This window comes from Polypterus senegalus, chromosome 7 (genome assembly GCF_016835505.1).
Source record: "Polypterus senegalus isolate Bchr_013 chromosome 7, ASM1683550v1, whole genome shotgun sequence".
Classification (NCBI taxonomy): domain Eukaryota; kingdom Metazoa; phylum Chordata; class Cladistia; order Polypteriformes; family Polypteridae; genus Polypterus; species Polypterus senegalus.
The window spans coordinates 50,625,752-50,644,736 of record NC_053160.1 but is presented as its reverse complement, the minus strand read 5'-3'; the positions used below and the strand labels follow the sequence as shown (position 1 = coordinate 50,644,736).

The following is an 18,985-nucleotide window of genomic DNA, read 5'->3' as shown; positions in this document are numbered from 1 at the left end:
AATACATAAATCTTCAGTCATTCATCCGTTCACATTTTTAACCTTGTTTATTTCTGTAAATGTTCATTCACTGCCAAACCTGATGCTAGACATACTGTACATAGGACACATCCGAATACCCTCCGTCAATTACCAAGCAGCCTTTCCTTTTTTGAGCAGTAGGTCTATTTTCGCAAAATATTATCCTAACCTTGAAAACTGCTTGTCACATTGAAGCATATAAGAAATTTTGTAAGTCAAAAGCATTCATTATTAAAATAGGATGCCTTGCTATTCAAGCCTGCTATCTAATGATGTACATTTGCATATACAAAATATGTTAAATATTTTAATCTTTAGGAGGGAGAATTAATAATGTCAAAATGAACATCTTTCCTAAGCTACTATATCAATTCCAGAGTATACCTATATAGGTAAACAAATCATTCTTTAAGAATTTAGACGTGCCGTATATACTCGTGGATAAGTTTTCCCACAAATAAGTTGGGACTTGATTTTACCGTATAATTTCTGGTATTTTATAATGTCGGTCGTATATGTCGAATGCGGAAAACTCACGCTATTGGTCCAAGAGATTATGATATGCTAACATCCACTTGAGAGAGTAACTACGGAGAACACTGCCTTTTTTTCCCTATGTATTGTGCCTACATGACCACACAGTAATACCCAAACTATTCTGAAACAACGTTTGCAGTAATTTGTGTTTTTATATCTCGCAACCTCATACACCTTTATCGTAAGTACATCCTTTATCTATGATGGAGCATTCGATCAGAAGAAAATATGATGCTGGTTTTAAATTAAACGTTATTGAAGTAGGGAAAGAAGTTGGTAACTATGATGCTGCAACAAAATTCGATGCATCTGTGAAACTGATGTGAGATTAGTGGAGGCAAAAGAAGATATAAAAGAAAAAATGATATGTTGCATTTTTGAACGGGCTTATAAATCGGGGTCTGATTTTGTAATCAATTTTTCGGGTATCAAGACCTGACTTATACGTGAGTATATACAGTAATCATAATATTGTTTATCTCTAATTCGAAACAACCATGCCTCCAAAAAGATGAAACTACACAGACCTTAGGCAGAAAGTGGCATGGCAGTATCTACCCTTCAATTTTAGTACTGGGTAGCAAATATAAGGACAATAAAAGTTTGGAAATTGTCAGTAATTCATGCACTCACACCAGCCTAGCTTGCAATGGAAAATAATTCCTATACTATATCTTCCTTCTATGCCCAGCATTGTAATCCAATCAATACTATCTAGCATCAATCTGCCAGCATTCCAGTTGTCTACTAATTACTTACAAAATGGAACCAGTGTGTGACACATTTTCAGGTAGAGAGTGTTTATCTGCTGCTCCTATACACATTAATCACCTTTTTCCAATTTCTCAGACCTACACAGTGTTTAATGCATGTAAAATGCTAGAGACAATTGCAGATCTTTATATTGGCAATGTATCAGCATGTTATGAACACTTATGCTCCAAAATTAACTTTCCAGCTACACACTTTTTTTTGTATATACAAATTACAAATTTGGTTAAAAGATGTTTGCCTTACTTTCCATATCTCACACCCATATCAGTTGCAGAGGACATACTAGTTGTCGATGGAGACTCAGGCAGCATTTCATCAGTATATAAAAATGTTCAAAGAATTTGCCCTTCAATGATTATAAGGCATGGTGGGAAAGGGAACTTTCAATTTGCAGGTAGGAAAATGCATGGAACTCAGTCATGCATACATAGAATACGCTCTAGTTCTATTTGCACCTAGCATTCCATAATTCAACTAAAGGTCAACAATCACATTTATCTTGTTGAAAATTCTCCAAAATATACTCAGGGCAAGACCCAACCTGCAAGCATTGTCAACTAGCTCCAGCATCACTCGACCATATGATTTGGGAATGCACTAAATTAACATAATTTTGGACAAAAATCTTCATATAATTGTCATATAGCATTGGTGTCAGCATCTTTACAAATCCTGTAATGATGATATTTGACGTACTCTCTGATGGAGTTAAAGTACAAGATAAGTTGATTGTAATATCTCATACCATCTCGCAAACATTTTTGCTCTCTCATATGTGGTGGGTGAATCTTGTGCGGCTTTTTTTATTATTATTATTTTATTGTATTCCTATTTTTCTTATTTATCTGGATTGATTTTAAAGTAAACTGTTGTATCTGTTATGTTATTATTAGCTGTTTGATTTGACGACATTGTAATTTTGTGGCTTTTAAAACTAAAACATATGTTGAAATGTTATTCAACATGAGTAATTTTAATTAGAATTCTATAAATAGGATACAGCATTTGTCTTAAAAAATGTATGAATAGGGTGCACAGCGGAGAGTGCTGTTTCCTCACACTTGCAGAGCCCTGTATTTGAAGTCCATGGGGTTTTAAGCATTCTCCCATGTTTGCAGGTCTTTTTCTCTGGTACTTGAGATATTCTCCCACATCCAAAAGATTGCAGTTTAGGTTAACTGCCGATAAAATGACTCCATCCATGTGGGAGTGCCCTACAATGGGCTGAGACCCTGTGCAGGCTTGATTTCCTACCTTGAACCTGATGTTGTAAAGATGTGCTCTGCATCCCTAAACTGCATTAAACCAGAGAAACTGTAATATAGAATTACTAAGTATGTATTTTTTTCTTTGTTTACAGTTGATTGATGCCACCTCCTGGCTTGCTCTATAGATGACTATTATTTGTAGACTGCTAATTTCATCCTGACTGACATTTGCAGACAAATCCTCTCTTTGTCTGTACTGTACTTTAGTTTTCTTTAAGTATAGGATTTGGTTATAAGAGCAGATTGCCTTGCTCTCATCATAAAAGCCATTAATCAATTTTTACTCCGTCTTTACTCACATTTACTTTTCCTGTGTGTCAACAAAATTAACATTCATGATACTGAAGTATAAAATACTAATTGCTCATTCAGCCTCAAGTTCCTTTTCCCTTAATAAATCATTTAATATGTGCTTTATGTTAGTGTATAATTTTATATAAGTAATTTAAATATTAGAAAGGCTCCAACAAAAAGACCATTTAAACCATTTGGCCAGCTTCATTAGTTAGCTGAAATTCCACATCCAATTGTTTCTTAAAAGAAGATATGGCAATTCTCAGCCCAACTTAATCCATGTCAGAGTTATGGGATGGAGCTTATCTTCACAGTACATTCCACATGGCAAAAACAGCTCTGGAAAGGGCACCAGAAAATTCCACTGCAGGGTCCACCTGCTGCACAAACCCCTACTCAGATTCAATCAGTCTGAAATCACCACACTTCCAAACTACCATGTCTCTTATGGAGTTGTGGGAAGAAAACAGGAGAACTTGGGGGAAACACAGGGAGAACATACAAAGTCCACAGACAACAACAAGGCAGAGGATTCCCAGATGTAGGTAGGATCAGTGAGGTAGTAATGCTACCCACTGCACCATCCTGTGGTATCTGTATTTGTTGTAACATTATATATTGAAAACAATTTTTAAGTATGCTTGCAATTAAAGCAATCTTTACAATTTTTAGGAATTACTTAATGATCTGTTGTACAGTATATTAGCCAAGGATAATAAAGCATAGCGCTTTGAATGAAGAAGTTTAATCTTTTAATATTGATGCTTACAGACATAAATAAACAATGTGAAATTAGCATTTTTATATCTCTATAAATACAATTGTAATACCCTTTCACTGTCTTTTGAAATGTTTGACTTCATTTAATGTTATTTATTCATTTTGCACACAAAGAACCTAATTTCAGCCTTCAGATTACATCTTGTCTGTTTTTTTGCCAGTCATGTTAAAACGGCTGAACCAATTTTAATGAAATGTTACACGTAAATTGCTGTCAAAAAGCAGAGATGAAATTTTGATAACAAGAGATATTATTAAGACGACAAAGGAATAATGGTTTGGGTTGAATCCAATCATGGACAGCCAAGTAGGGGAAGACACAGTCTTTATACTCATGAACTTGATATGTTGCATGCTGCTCACTTGTAGTTGACCTTACCTAGCAGTGGTATAGCCACAGCCCACAAATATGCCTCAAAATTGTTGTGCCCATAAGAAATAATATACAGTACATATATATAAATACTTTTTAAAAACCATGCTTATATTAAGTTAAAAAGTGTACTAAAAAGTAAAAAAATAAGTCTATCATACATCACACATAAAATAAAAGTGTGGGCGCTTTTGCTAAGATTTTATTGACTGATGAAAAGTACCCACCTTTTATTTTATGAGTGATGTATGAGAGACTTTTTAGTACACTTTTTAACTTAATATAAGCATGGTTTTTAAAAAGTATTTTTATATATATTGTGAAAAAGGCGCTTTATAGCGCCTGACCCAGCACAGACTACGCAGAGGCACGTGTTCACACTCAATACTTTTTATTTTTTTCTCTTCAGCCGTGGGCACACACACCGGCCCAACACAGTCCCAAGCACAAAAACCCACACAAACCAACACTTTCCTTCCTCCACCACTCCTCCCAGGCAACCTCGTCCTCTTCCTCCCAATTCTGGCCCTGATTGCTGGGAGGCGGGCCCTTTTATACCCCACCCGGAAGTGTTCCAGGTGCCTGACCAGCTGGTCTTAATTGCACCTTCGGGTGGGGCTGATAAACCGTCCAGTGTGGTGGCTGGTTCTTTGCAGCACCCCCTAGCGGCCACCCCATCTCCCAACCGGGCTGCTGTGGTGGACTCCATGTCCCATGGAGCCACGGGGGAGATTGAGGAGGGATCCACGGCCAGGGAGACTGCCCCCAAGTGCCCCGGGGGAGGTACTGCCATGTCCATGATGGCTCCCCCGGGACGATGTTTCCTGCAGAGGCATTAGCTCTCTTGGAAATGTGTTCTTTTAAAATTGTGGCATATTAAATAATTTAACAATATCATAATATACCAGAAAAGGCAATATCCCTCCCATCGTGATTACGGCGGTACAAGAATCACATGAGAAAAAATATCTTTTAGCTTACATTTACTGACGGTTAACGCGGTTACAGACGGAGAGGCGCATGGACAGACTTAATCCAGGTGGGAAATCTGGATCAACACAGTCGGCCATTTCCTCATCACCACGCTGGGAGGTTTTTCTTTGAGCTTTGTCGATTCCGCCTCTAAGGGTCTGGCTGTTGTCCAAGCCTTTATAATGTCTTGCTTCACTTGCTGGTCTTCTCCGTCTCCAAACAAGGGCTGAATTCCTCCCCCACAAAATACAGAAATATCATAGTGCTTACATGCCGATTCTCATTCTCCCAATAAGGAAAGAAGATTTGTGCTGATAGAGGACAGAAATACACTAACCTGTGTTTAAGCTGACTATACAAGCCTCCAGTTGTCTCTGGCTATCCACTCCAATGCTTGGCTAGCGAATGTAGTATAACAGATGTATACAGCAGAGGCGTCCCGGCCGGGCATGGGACCCGGCTGTCCATCACAATGTATATATTATTTTCAACTTTTTAGTCTTGTGTTTGTTTTAGTATAATTTTGTAATCAATATTTTAACACTTCCTTTAATATTTTTATCAGCTACTAGCGCCATCTATTGGTGAGATCTTTAACTGTTCTTCATATGAAAATTTCATTTCTTAATTAACATGGATTAATTGATCAGTTAGTGAAACTGATTATTGATTCTTGTATTGTCATCGGAAGTTAGTCATTTGGACAATAGGAAGTGGGTTAAATATCAATTACAAGATTTGTACCAGACAACAAACATGTGAAGTTAAAATAAGCGTGGTAATAAAATGAATATGGTGTCATGGAAGAAAGCTACTTATTTTCAAGCATTGTTAAAAAAGTGTCAAGCCGGAAAGTATGTGTGATTTGATTATTTTACCAGTATAACCCCTAAAAGAAGGTGTAAATAATTTTTAGAGATCAAGGATAATTTATTAAAAGTCTTGTGAGGTCTAGACTTTAGCAAGTAAAGTTCTAACGCCATGAGATGTACATCACCATCTTTTATATAATGGCTGACATGATGTTGCTAATCACACGACACCTGTCATGTGGTTAGCAATTATATAGGATTACAATGAACAAGAACTCCAAAATGGCGACATTCACACAATAAACACACAACATGGTGGAAGGATGTGGGTAAACAAATAATCAAAATGATGATGTGATGGCATCACAGTAATAGCACTGAAATAACAAGTGGAACTAAAACTAAATAACATATAACAACATTAGCAAACACAAATAACACCTTAACATTCAAGGACAGTGGCTTGGTTGAGGTTCAACCACCAGCTGTGAGACAGAAGTGCTAAGTGAGAAAATAGAAAGAAAAATATGGTCATTGATGCTAGTGATGGCAATTGGTGTTGCCCGTATCTGTTTCTTTGAGGAGATGTGCTTTATTTAATAATCATAAGTTACTTATAAGGAATCTGGCCTTTTATGCAATATTTTGATAATTCAGTATGTTGTATGGTGTTAAGGATCATTTTTGGTTCATATGCTTATAACTGAGCACTCAGTTTGAAATCAGTTGTTAACATGAAGTAAATCATTGTAAAGCTGGCTATGTGAGAAGACAAGTGCCCAAGAATACTCAAATTTCCTTAATGTATTATTTGAGTGCTTCCTTCACACAAATAAGGAACATAATGGCCTTAAAAATTTGTTTGACTTTTGTCATTATTATTTTTCAATAAGATTAACCGAATTAATCAGTTTTTGTAAAATATCTAAGCAAAAACGTTTTTTTTTTTTATAAAATATGACAGTGGTTACTCCACACATTTAAATGCACTGTTACTTTGTACTCTGTTTTGTAGATATTTTGTATTTATGTGGCTTCTTTTTATACTTGCACATTGTCACTCTGGAAGGCATACTTCCAAGTTCCTCTTGGTTTCTGCCTGTAGTACATTTCTTGTATTTGTGAGCTTTTACTTGTTTCTTTCAGGTTGTTAATTTGATACTGTATTAAAATATTGTTAACCTTGTATATTGTCCTGTGATTTTCCTTGCTATCAATAGCAATGTAAAAAGTAAAAATTGATTGTTACTTGTAAACAAAGTCTATTATTTAAACACCATTAAAACATGAATGTCAGAGTGTTTAGTGTATAATGTATGACTCTTTCCACAGTTGGCTTCTCTATTGTTCCACTAATTTGTGTGTGTGTGCGTTTTATTCATTAAGAATATGCTTTTGTTTGGCAGTAGCAGAACTGCAAAGTATATTAAAGGCCAAAAAATATCTTCCTGTCTAACTCATCGGATGAAAGATATTGTACAAGGGCAGTGATGCAGAGAGATCTAATCACTGGCTATTCACTGTACATTACCGGGAGACCTAGGAGCAGCACTCTCCTGGAAGTCATGTATCAGCATAAACCCTGGCTTGTCTTGTCTCCATCCTCCACATGAAGAATGCAGAGGTCAGAAACAAAGATCACGGAGCATTTTCCACTGCATGAACTAAACACAAGGCTGCTACAGCATGTTAAAGATTCATCTTATTCATTTTTTACACCTTTAATTCTTCTTGCTGCACCAACTAAAAATGACATCTATTCTCATTTTCTTTTTTCATTCCTTAGGAATGCATTGCATTTGCAGTACCTACTTTGCTTGTAGTCTAATATCATGCGTTCTGGCACAGTGCAGACAGTGTCAGCTGGGTACCATAACACATGCTTGATAACCCTTCAGCTACCAAATGAAGTAAATATTTATTGATGGTTCACTGTTGGAGCTGATAGCAACCAATCCAGTTTCTAAAGCATATGTAGTTATGGACAGCACGGTGGCAGATTTGCTAGTGCTTCTGTCCCAGGATACTTGGGTTCAAATTCCTGCCCAGACTGTGACTGAATCTTCTTCTTCTTTCGGCTGCTCCTGTTTGGAGTTGCCACAGCAGATCATCTTTTTCCATATCTTCCTGTCCTCTACATCTTGCTCTGTTACACACATCACCTGCATGTCCTCTCTCACCTAACCCTTAAACCTCCTCTTAGGCCTGCCTCTTTTTCTTTTGCCTGGCAGCTACATCCTTAATATCTTTTTCCCAATATACCCAGCATCTCTCCTCTGCACATGTCCAAACCAACACAATCTCGCCTCTTTGACTTTGTCTCCCAACTGTTCAACCTGAGCTAACCTTCTAATGTATTCATTTCTAATCCTGCCCATCCTTGTCACACCTAATGCAAATCTCCAGCTCTCTCTCCTGCTTTCTGGTCAGTGCCACCGTCTCCAACCCATATAACATAGCTGGTCTCACTTCCGTCATGCCCTGTAGACCTTCCTTTTTACTCTTGCTGATAACTGTCTGTCACAAATCACTCCTGACACTCTTCTTCACCCACTTCTACCTGCCTGCACTCTGTTTTATAACCTCTCTTCCACATACTGTATCTACCTGGGTTTTTAATGGTTTCTTTCTAAATGCAGACACAGTCTTTTCTGTGTGATTACTACTGATTGTTTTATAAAACAGATTAAAGTTAAAGCTATCTTTGAAATCTTAAGAAAGTCTACACAATTTATTCAAGGTCAATGATCAACCTGAAGGAAATTATTTTCTGAAATTGACTTTTTTTAAAGATTTTGCTTCCCACTAACAAAATCATTAAAGTTAGATCAAGCAACCTGAAGAACTCTGATCAAATCTAAAAAATAAGTTGAATAGAGCTGGTTTGAAGTTTTAACTTCAAGAGATTAATAGATTTGGAGACTGTTCATGGAAAGTTCCATTTGTATGTCTTTTATTAATTAGTTTATAATTTCTCTTTGTATCTTGCATTTTTTCTGAAATCATCTGCATTCTTTTTCACATTGAAATGCGGATAGTCCTATGCATTGGCATATTAGGAAACAGTGACCATCTTATTTAATCAAAAGGACAGCATGTCACACTCTTTTAACACTGTTTGTAAGAAATTACTTGAAAATCTAATTTTCCTTCAACAAAAATAAAAACTCTTTACTTTGCTTTCTTAGTTTGGTGACTACATATATTGTTTCCTTCCTTGGTTTTAGAGAATGAAGTTAAGCTTGTTTGGTTTTCCTATGGCCACAGACATTTTCCATGTTGTTTTGCATAATGCTAGCCATATTATTTATAACATTGATGCCCCTTGCTACTCATGAGTGTACTGACTCACAAGAGAGATGATAATGACTGGGAGGTGCAAATAGTTAAACACAAGACATAATCAGAACTGTCACTCAAACTAATGTGTCGCCAAAACTAGAAATGCTAACCAGAAATCGAAAATCAGAAACTAGAGAAAAAGGGATTTGAAAGCCAGAACAGCAGAAGCAAAAGGTTTTTTTGAAAATCATGAACATTGGGGTTTATCCACAAACTCAGATGCTCCAGAAATGCCCAGATTGACCATTATACTATTAATCTGATGACATCACAAATGTCACAAATTCCAGGGAATACTGGGTAGTATTACTATGGAGACAACAGATACAAATGTTCTGAAATGTCAAAATGCTACAGAAATTCAGCTTTGGCAATATGCTTTAAATGCAGAAACTAATGTTATACATTCAAAGACCTAATTAAACTAATAGATAGATGAAATCCATACAGAGATTCTCAAAAAGGGTTATAAACGCTACTGATCATAATGTGGCATTGAAGGTCTGTGATGTGTAATGTCACTGTTGCACTGCTTTAAAAGATAATGGCATGCCTAACATAATGTCTAAACTTAAAAAAATAGGAATACTCTACTAATTAAATATACAGACAAATCTCAGAACAAAGAAAGTGTGTAACATCTTTGCTTTCTTTTGGTTTCTGACTTCAAGCTTACATTTTGGAGTAAATTAACAAAGCCACATTTGTCTTTTCTTCACTCTTGTCCTTGAATACGCGTCTTTAATTTAACATATAAATTTAACATAAATAATATGGACATCATGATGTCATTAGCCAAAACATGCAAGGTTTACATTTCTAGTATCACACAGCATTAAATTGAGGAATTTCACCAAAGGTTGATTTCATGATATGACTGAATAGAACAGTAAATAAGTAAGAAAGTAAGAAGCAACAGTAACAAAATCTGTGAAGTTTTTAGCTGTGGACATTATAAATTATTTAATCTGTAACACTTTAGGTACTGCAAAGAGATGCATCTATTACCCATTTACAGTTACGTAACAAGACCTTAACAAATTTGTCTTTTGGTATTAATTGGTATTCTGAAGGATTCACAAGTCTTATTCTAAAGTATGTAATATCTAAAGGCATATGTTTTATTTAAGCCATTTCACTGTTTATTATCGTTCTGCTCATTTTTCATTTTCTGTATCCTTTTATTCCAACTTAGTCATGGAGTTTGAAGCCTATTCTAGGCACACTGGGGCGAAGTCAGGACCAAGTGATTAATGGGATGGCAATCCACCACAGGGCGTTTTCACAGTAATATTTGCATTTCCTTATACAGGGTAAATTTAGACTCCATTCTATAAACAGAAACAAACAAACCTGGATGTATTTGAGATGTGGTACGGAAATAAGAATACCCGAAGAAAACTGACACTGATACAAGGTCAGTGTTTAAATGACTTGTTTTACTGAAAGGTGCTTAAATCATCTGCCTGCAACTTAGTAGATGAACCTATGCAGTATAGGCAGAGAGTAATTATTCCTAGTTAACAAGTACCTGTTCTGCCATTATTCACAGCTAACAGAAACAGCAAAGTAAAATGTATCTATGTGTGCAGTGGTGCAATGGTTAATGCTGGTTCCTCACAGCTCTAAATAATTGGTTTTGATTCCCAGCCTAGTCACTTTATGTATGTAGTTTGCACATTTCCCCACATTCATTTCATGTTTTCTTAATCTGCTTTTAGTGCCTCCCACATCTTAAAGAAATGTATGTTAAGCTAATTAACATATCTAAATCTGTAATGTTTAAGTGACTGTAGAGTTCATTAAATTATTGTCTCATTAGGAGCTGGTTCCTGCTTGTTCCTCTAAACCCTGGAACAAGCAGAATTGAAAAAATGAATAGATGTGCGAATAATGAATTCTGTTATTTATTACAAGGAAAAAGGCCTGCAGGTCCTAAAGCAAATAAACCCTTTTTTGCTTGCGTCAATGTATTAGGACCTAGTTAGAAATCAAAGAACCACAAACAGCTGTGTTTCACACTAACTTTTCTATTGTTCTTCACAATCTGGTAATTAGAAGCTTCACTTGGGCCAAGTTAGACTTTGTCTACTTATATCTGTCATTATGAAAGATTTGACATACAATAACTATTATACAGTATGTTAAAAAACTGCTGCAAGATTCCTATCTGTAAAAGGGACTAAATATCAAAATGATCCCTGTTTTGTGATTTAATAAGTTTACCTTTTATTTAAAGCAAACTACATTGGTTATACATTAATTGTTTTATTCTAACAATTGCAGACAGTCGAGAAACATTTTTGAGTTATTACTGCATTCAACCCATCCTTTTTTCTACAATGTCATTTTCAATTTAGCACCCATGTAATATAAGTGACAATAGCAGTTGGGTCGTCTACCAAATAAAAAAGCAGCGTTTAGTCTGAATTGAAGCAAATAACTTCTGTCAGTCATATGCACATAGTTCAATATTTTTTAAGTGGGTGAATTTGTTTATCTACTATATTTGTTTCTATATATTTGAGCAACAAACTTAAGGAGATTGCAGATGCAGTATAACTTACAAATTCATTAAAGACATCAAATACCATACAAATCTTCTTACTTGGATAAGAAATCATTGATTACAATGGCCCAAGACAGAAAATTATTTATTTCTTCTTTTTGCTTTAACAGTGATAAAAATAAAGTGTGCCACAAAGCATAACAATCTGGTCTTATGTTGTTAGTTAGGAATTTATAAAGGAAGTTAAAAAGCAGTAATTTCTTTAATAATGGTAGTCCTTCATAATACTCCCTAGAGGACCCAACAAGCCAAGCAGGATCCTAAAAATAAGACACCGGCTATATATAATCATGGAGTTCATTTGTTTGATTGGGTCAGAACATTACTGGTAGCTGATTTAGAGGACTTGTTACACAGTTGAACTCTTTGGTTGTTGCCTTTTTACTCTCATTTCGCAACAGCATGAATTTTACAGCCTGCACTACAAAAATAGCTGAGTGCTAATCTTAGAATACGTAAGGGAATTGGCAGCTAGCTGTGGCTGTGGTAACGTTCCAAAGATTTCTTTGTGTAAATAAAGATGTTCTTGCTGTATTTCTTTCAGTTGAATCACCTACACAAAATGGCAAAAACAAGCATAGATAATATTTATATTATTATGTTTAATATTAATATAAGCAGAACAGTTTATTAAATGAATTAGCATAATATCAAATAATTGCAAGAAATAGCAAAAATCCAGTTTTATCCATATATCTAAAACATATTTCAGGTTTGCGGGGCACTGGAGAGTATACAGGCAGCACTTTGGCATGAGATGGAAACAAACTCTCGATAGGGAAATGTAATTTGTAAGTTGAAATCTATCAGGTTTTAAAGAATGAAAGTTACCATGACACTTTTATTTTCCCTTCACACTCGCCCTTTAGTTGGTTAAAGGGAGAAAGCAAAAATATTACCATAAAGTCAAAACCAAAAATCGCTTGTGAAAGCCAAAACCTGAAACTTGGCAACTGCTAGTCAAAATTGAGTTTTTAGAGATAATCTATATATTAAAATGTTAAGAGATGTAATTCAAATTCTAAAACTGAGTGTTTGGTTTCAGATAACAAGGTGTTCAAATAACATAGTATCTTAAACTCTGATTGAGTGTACATAGCCAACCTCTAGTTTCATGCACGGAGGTTTCAGAATTTGAATCGCATTAAGTTAATTCATAAATGAAAAATATGCTATGGCCTATAGGTAACATTATTTAACATTAACAACAAATATGCTTGAGAATGCATAAGAAACAGATTACACTGCAGGATTGCACTATAAAAAGCAAAATTTTGGTTGTATCAATCAAACAAATAAAATGTTGAGAATATTAATGTATGCCTATGTTTAACATAGGCAACCTTATATGTTGTTTATGAGGTTTTGATTAATCAAAGACTTACATAGTTTTGCAAGGAAATAATGAGCAAGTAACTGAAAGAATACAATCAAGTCCATCTCAAATAAAAATAATTTTGGATTTCATTTCCTTTTTCGATGTTTGTTTGCAAATTCATTTGTAATTATATTCCCTCTAATGATGGTATTCTTAAAAGGTACAACTAGTACCAAGTACTTTGCATTTTGGGTTGTCTTTTCTGGACGTACAGTATTTGTGCCATTGGTAGATGAAACTCAACCAAAGAGATAGTTGTGGTAATGATGTATTTTTTTCTTAATTTCCAGGAATATCCAGCAAAAAACAGCAAAGTTTACTCAGAAAGAATCTGTTATTGTAAATACCAAAAATAATAAAAATTTCATAGTTTAATTAAACAATAACAGGATGTTAAGCTTTTAAATACTGGACCTCAGATCTGTTTGTTTGCATAAGATTTGCCCCATCAGTCTCAGCATTTAAATCAATGCTGATGTATACCCTGACTAGAGCTGCTGGTTAGCTACTATTCTTGCACCTCTGTTTCAGAGTTGGCTGTTTTTATGATATAAACATTATACTGATATAATTATAAACTGTTACTGACACTTCATTATTCTGTTTCTCTTTTTGGTATCCTGGGGCCTCATGCATAATGCCGTGCGTAGAATTCGCACTTTAACATGATGTAAGCACAAAAGCCGAAATGTGTTTACGCACTGAAAAATCCAGATACAGGAATCTGTGCGTTCGCCAACTTCCACGTTCTTCCGCTACATAAGTCCCAGTCAGCATGAAAAGTAAGGCGCATGCACTTGCGTGCTGTCCCACCCCAACTCCTCCCAAAATTACACCTCTTTGAATATGCAAATCAGTATAAATAGTCCTTAAGCTCAGCCTTTTGTAAAAAGACAATGAGAAAAGAACGGGGTAAAATATAAGAATTTCAGCGAATACCAAGTGGAGGCAAAGGAAAACCATACTATTTGTTGATTTAAACAGTGGTATAATCAACAAAAGGAAGCTGATCAAGTGACATAGCGTGTCGGAGAAACTCAAAAGCTCAAGTTCACAAAGTCGCACAGTGCCAAAATAAAAAAGAAGTCACATATCAAAGTCGCCGTGAAAAGGGAGTTGTAGCCAACCGTCTGAGCTTATTAGGGTACAGACAAAAAAAAAATATGCACACAGTGGGAAAAAAGCACAAAATGTCAACTTTAATCTCGAAATTTCCACTTTAATCATGTAGTTTATTTTGTCATTAAAGTACAATAGAACATCATAAACTTCATCTTAAAATCATTTAATTTACTAGTTTCTCAAATCCCATCATAAGTAAAGTAGCAAGTTAAATGCTTTGTTTTGTATTTGATCTTCAATGTGCTCTATGTGTGTGAATCACTACGTGCTTCTGTTCTTTCTCTTTCTCCGACAGGACACAGAATCCATTACATTCGTGATATTACAGCTCTCTGAATAATTAAAATACTGAAATGTATACATGATATCATTTTCATGATGATTGGAATAAAAGCGTGTTATTAAACATGAAAACACGATGGCGCAGTGATTGTTCATGTCTCACACAAGATGCTGTTGCGCCATGCCAACCTTTGATGAAATAATTTATTGCAGCAGTATTGCCTCTTTCAAACATACTAACCTCCAATTCCTGTCCTTACTTTTCTTTCCCCAAATACCCAGTTGCCACACAATCAGCACTGTAATAGACGTTAAGCCATCTGTAACCTTACAACGACGATTCTTCAATACTTTTAAGGAACATTGAAATATCTTCATAGTACATGTTTAATTATTCTATCCGTCTATCCATCCAGTGTCGCGCCAGCCTCAGTAAATATACAGCGCAAGGCAGGGACAATATGTGAACTTGCTAGTGCTGCGGCACCGTGTCCTCACATGTTTAATTATATACAGATTATATAAATGAAGTTAAAGTTTTATCTGTACAATATAATCAACATATTTTGCTACATTTCATCTTAAAAATGATATCGTTATCATATGTAAATCACGCTTTATAAAGTGGTGCAGGTTGTGCAATATTATAACTGTAGTGTAAGTTTACAGTGAGGTGATTGTACTGTACTTACAAGGAGCAGTTATGGTATTTGGAATACTATAGCTATTCCCTGGACCATTATATTGTTACAGGTAACTTACAATCAGATGCATTACACTAATAAACAATATGCGATTAATTTCAGTGTATTTATAAAGCTGCGTCAGGAAAATAAAGGATAACCACACAGTAACTGTAGCACTGCTTTGACGCAGGGTGCCGTCAGTCTGCAAAACCGAGCGAAGAACTTGCGTACGACAGGGTATGACATACTGTGGAAAAGTGCGTGGCTTTACGCCAAGTGTAGGTTTTATACATCGCAATTTGAATGTGGCAAACGTTCTTACGTAACATTTCTGTGCATACGCACCGTTTATACATGAGGCCCCTGGTGTGGCACTTGGTTCCACTGCTATGCTGCCAAGCTGTTGCTTCTGCCCATAGGAAAAACTCTAAAGAGAGCCTTGGAATCCAAAGATGGAAACATTTAATTAGACTTATTTTTTTAAGTAAGACTTTCACTGTACTCTGTTAATGTGACCTATATTTAGCTTAATTTTAATTGTATTTATGCATAACACGTCATTTGTACTATAGCTGTAAGCATATTACATGGTTTTGAGTCTTCACTCACTGAAGTGTACAATACAAAGATAAAGCATATTGCAGGTATGGTTATGTGTCATTTTTCATTATGTTACCCCAATAAAAATAACAAGAAAGACTGCTTCCTACTGTCTCCTTTGAATTCTAAGCCTCAGTTCTGGTGAGAAAATAGCTTTAAATTTTCAGTTTAATTCCTTGTGATGATTTTTTCTAAAAAAGGAACTGTAAAAAAACACAAATAATTACAAATAATCTATCAGAACATCTTGTGCTATATCCAGTTGATAAAAGCCATCAACTTATTTTCACAAATCCTGAGATTTAATTATTGGTTTCCTCACACAATGGTATGTCATTAGTCTTGACAGGTGATAACAAATTATTACATTCACCTTTTTGTGACTGGATATTTTTTCTCTTGATTTTGAATCATTAGTGAAGTGAAATAGTGTCCTATCCAATTAATGGCAACAGAAAGTGACCTTCAGAGACAGACTGGAATGGTATAATGGTAACAACCTGAATCTGACAGTAAATGTCATCAATGCAAATTTAAAAGATCCTGTTACACTTATTTGCGCGTGATTGAATTTATTATAATTTCAGTATTTTCAGAATGTGAAAGCAGGAGCACTGTGCCCCATATTTAGTAAATTTGCCATTATTTATACATTTTCTAAGTTAGATTAAAATCCAACCTTCATCTCAGTGCAGACCGAAGACCCCACCATGGGAGGCAGAATTTCAAATGTCAAATACATAAATAAAATATATGTACTTGGCTATTAAAAACAATCAATTTATTCAGCTTTATTTCTTTGTAGCTCTAATATCCTTCTTGTTATTTTGCCCAATACTTTGTAATTTTGCTCACAGGCAAATCCAAGAGATATGATACATACTAATATATTTCATGTGGTATGAAATGCACATTTTTGTATCTGGGTTATAAAAGAATGTAGGCACTTGTACGTAGAAGAATCTCATGAGCGAAAAGTGAATGCTGTGGGACAGAACATATCTAGGGGTCTAATTAAAAATATAAAAATGTAAAAAATTAATATCAATGAGAATGTCATGGTCACACAGTTATTTGTTCTGCTGCATTATGGATCCAATGCCTTGGGTCTGAATCCTCTACCTGTTTGTTATTCATAAGATTAGAGGGGGATTCCAAATTGTGAGCGTGGGTGTGAGCGCAAGTGGGTCCTATGATGAACTGGAAGTTTTACCCGTCTGTTTCCTGCTTTGTACATAGTGATGAAGGACAGGCTCCAGCAACCTCCAACCCTGAGCTGAAATAGGTGGATTTGTATGTTATTTAATGTTAACTTCAACTGATTTTATGAATGAACTTTCAAATGCTATTTTATTTGTCTAACGAAAACAAACGTTAATACAAAGGAACAATTAATTATTCATCATTTGTATTGAACTTGTCAAAGTGAGATTAATATTGATCATTTTTTATCATCAAGATTTTCATTTAATATTCTTCATGATGCTCGCATTTTGTAATTCTGAAGTCTCTTTTTTTCCATTACATTAGCATCAAAATGAACACAATTATCTTGATTTACATACAGTAGATGGAGCCAAAGAAACAATGTACTCTTTTGTGGTAAAAGCTACAGATCACCCAGTGAAATGCTTTTTCCCATTCAAACGTTCATTATAGCTGACTGGAAGTCATTCTGTGTCTCTTATCTACTTTGTATTGAGAAATGAAAGAGCATTAATTCAAGGAAGAACCCAGATTTGAATCAATTCCAAAGAGTCCTGACCTAGATCAGCTGTGATTAAATCATGGCTAGCAAGGTTCTGTGGAGGTCAGAGAAATAGCATTAGAACTAATTCATTCATCCTTACGCGGTATGAATAAAAGTAATCTTTCTTCTAACCAATTTTCTCCTTGTTCCATTCCTCAGATTGCCTTTTTGTGACTGATTATTTTACCCGGACACCACGGAAACTAAATGCATACCGGTCATTCGCCAGTGTGGAGCTGTTTCATTTCCATGTTCCTGATGACACTATGGTGGCTGTCTGGAACCTCATCACATTCAAAGAGCAAGGCGGCACTTTTGGCGACAGCTGTCCTGATCGCAATGTCACAGTGTGAGTATAACGTTTACAGTGAGAAAAAAAAAAAGACTGGGTGGAGAGAAGAGAGAAAAATGCCATAACTTTTGCATTAATCCTAATGTGTTGTATATTGTACAAGCTGTGGTTTAGGGTTAAACCTACATGTAAGATTTCCCTTTTAAAGAAAATACAGTCGTGAAATCATGCAAAAAAGATACAGTATGTTGGCATTTCAGTGCTATAATACTGTATTATTTCATTCTTCTGCTATTAAAACGTATAAAGCAAATATACTCAAGTGGAAGAAAGATAGCAGGTTTGGATATAAAGAAAGCTAAACCCTGCAGCAAAGCTGACACTGGAGCGGCTTTTAAACCTAATCTGTCAGGCAGTATTTCAGTCATATGAGATTTAAAGTCAGCTTTGTTTTAAAGATCCACACTTCAAGAGAGAAACTGAATTTTTCTCTTCTTACCAAGTATTGCAGGGCACCTTCCCTCAACCTGAACTTTTGCAAGGGTATTCCTTTTTTTTTTTATAATTCAGTCTTGATTTCCATTTTTCAAATGTTTAGCTCATACACTTCTTCTTCTTTTTGCTGCTCCAGTTAGGGGTCGCCACAGCGGATCATCTTGTTCCATATCTTCCTGTCCTTTGCATCTTGTTCTGTGACACCCATCACCTGCATGCCCTCTCTCACCACATCCATAAACCTTCTCTTAGGCATTCCTTTTTTCCTCTTCCCTGGCAGCTCTATCCTTAGCATTCTTCTTCCAATATACCCAGCATCTCTCCTCAACACATGTACAAACCAATGCAATCACGCTTCTCTGACTTTGTCTACCAACTGTCCAACCTGAGCCGACCCTCTAATGTACTCATACACAATCATAGAAAATAATTAAACACCTTTACTGCTATTTAAAATATGCAGTTGCCACTATATGTACGGAGTGAGCATGTTCTCCTGGTATTAATGAGTATTTTTTTCCAGGAACCCTGGTTTTCCTTTTATTTCCCAATAGTTGTTGTTGTAGATTTCATTTAAATGTCCTGAAGTATCTCCAAAAAAATCTTCTGCATACGTAAACAAAAACAAAGCAGCACAA

The 18,985-nt window shown here is 35.5% G+C and overlaps 1 protein-coding gene across 2 annotated transcripts in view; it reads left to right on the top strand.

The window, feature by feature from the left end:
- Window positions 1-18,985, top strand: part of tmem8b (transmembrane protein 8B) — a 667,786-nt gene that overhangs the window by 242,444 nt on the left and 406,357 nt on the right. For both annotated transcript variants that reach the window (XM_039758605.1, XM_039758606.1), the window contains exon 2: window positions 17,720-17,909. In XM_039758605.1, the coding sequence (XP_039614539.1) occupies window positions 17,720-17,909 (190 nt within the window). The remainder of the gene's footprint in view (window positions 1-17,719; window positions 17,910-18,985) is intronic.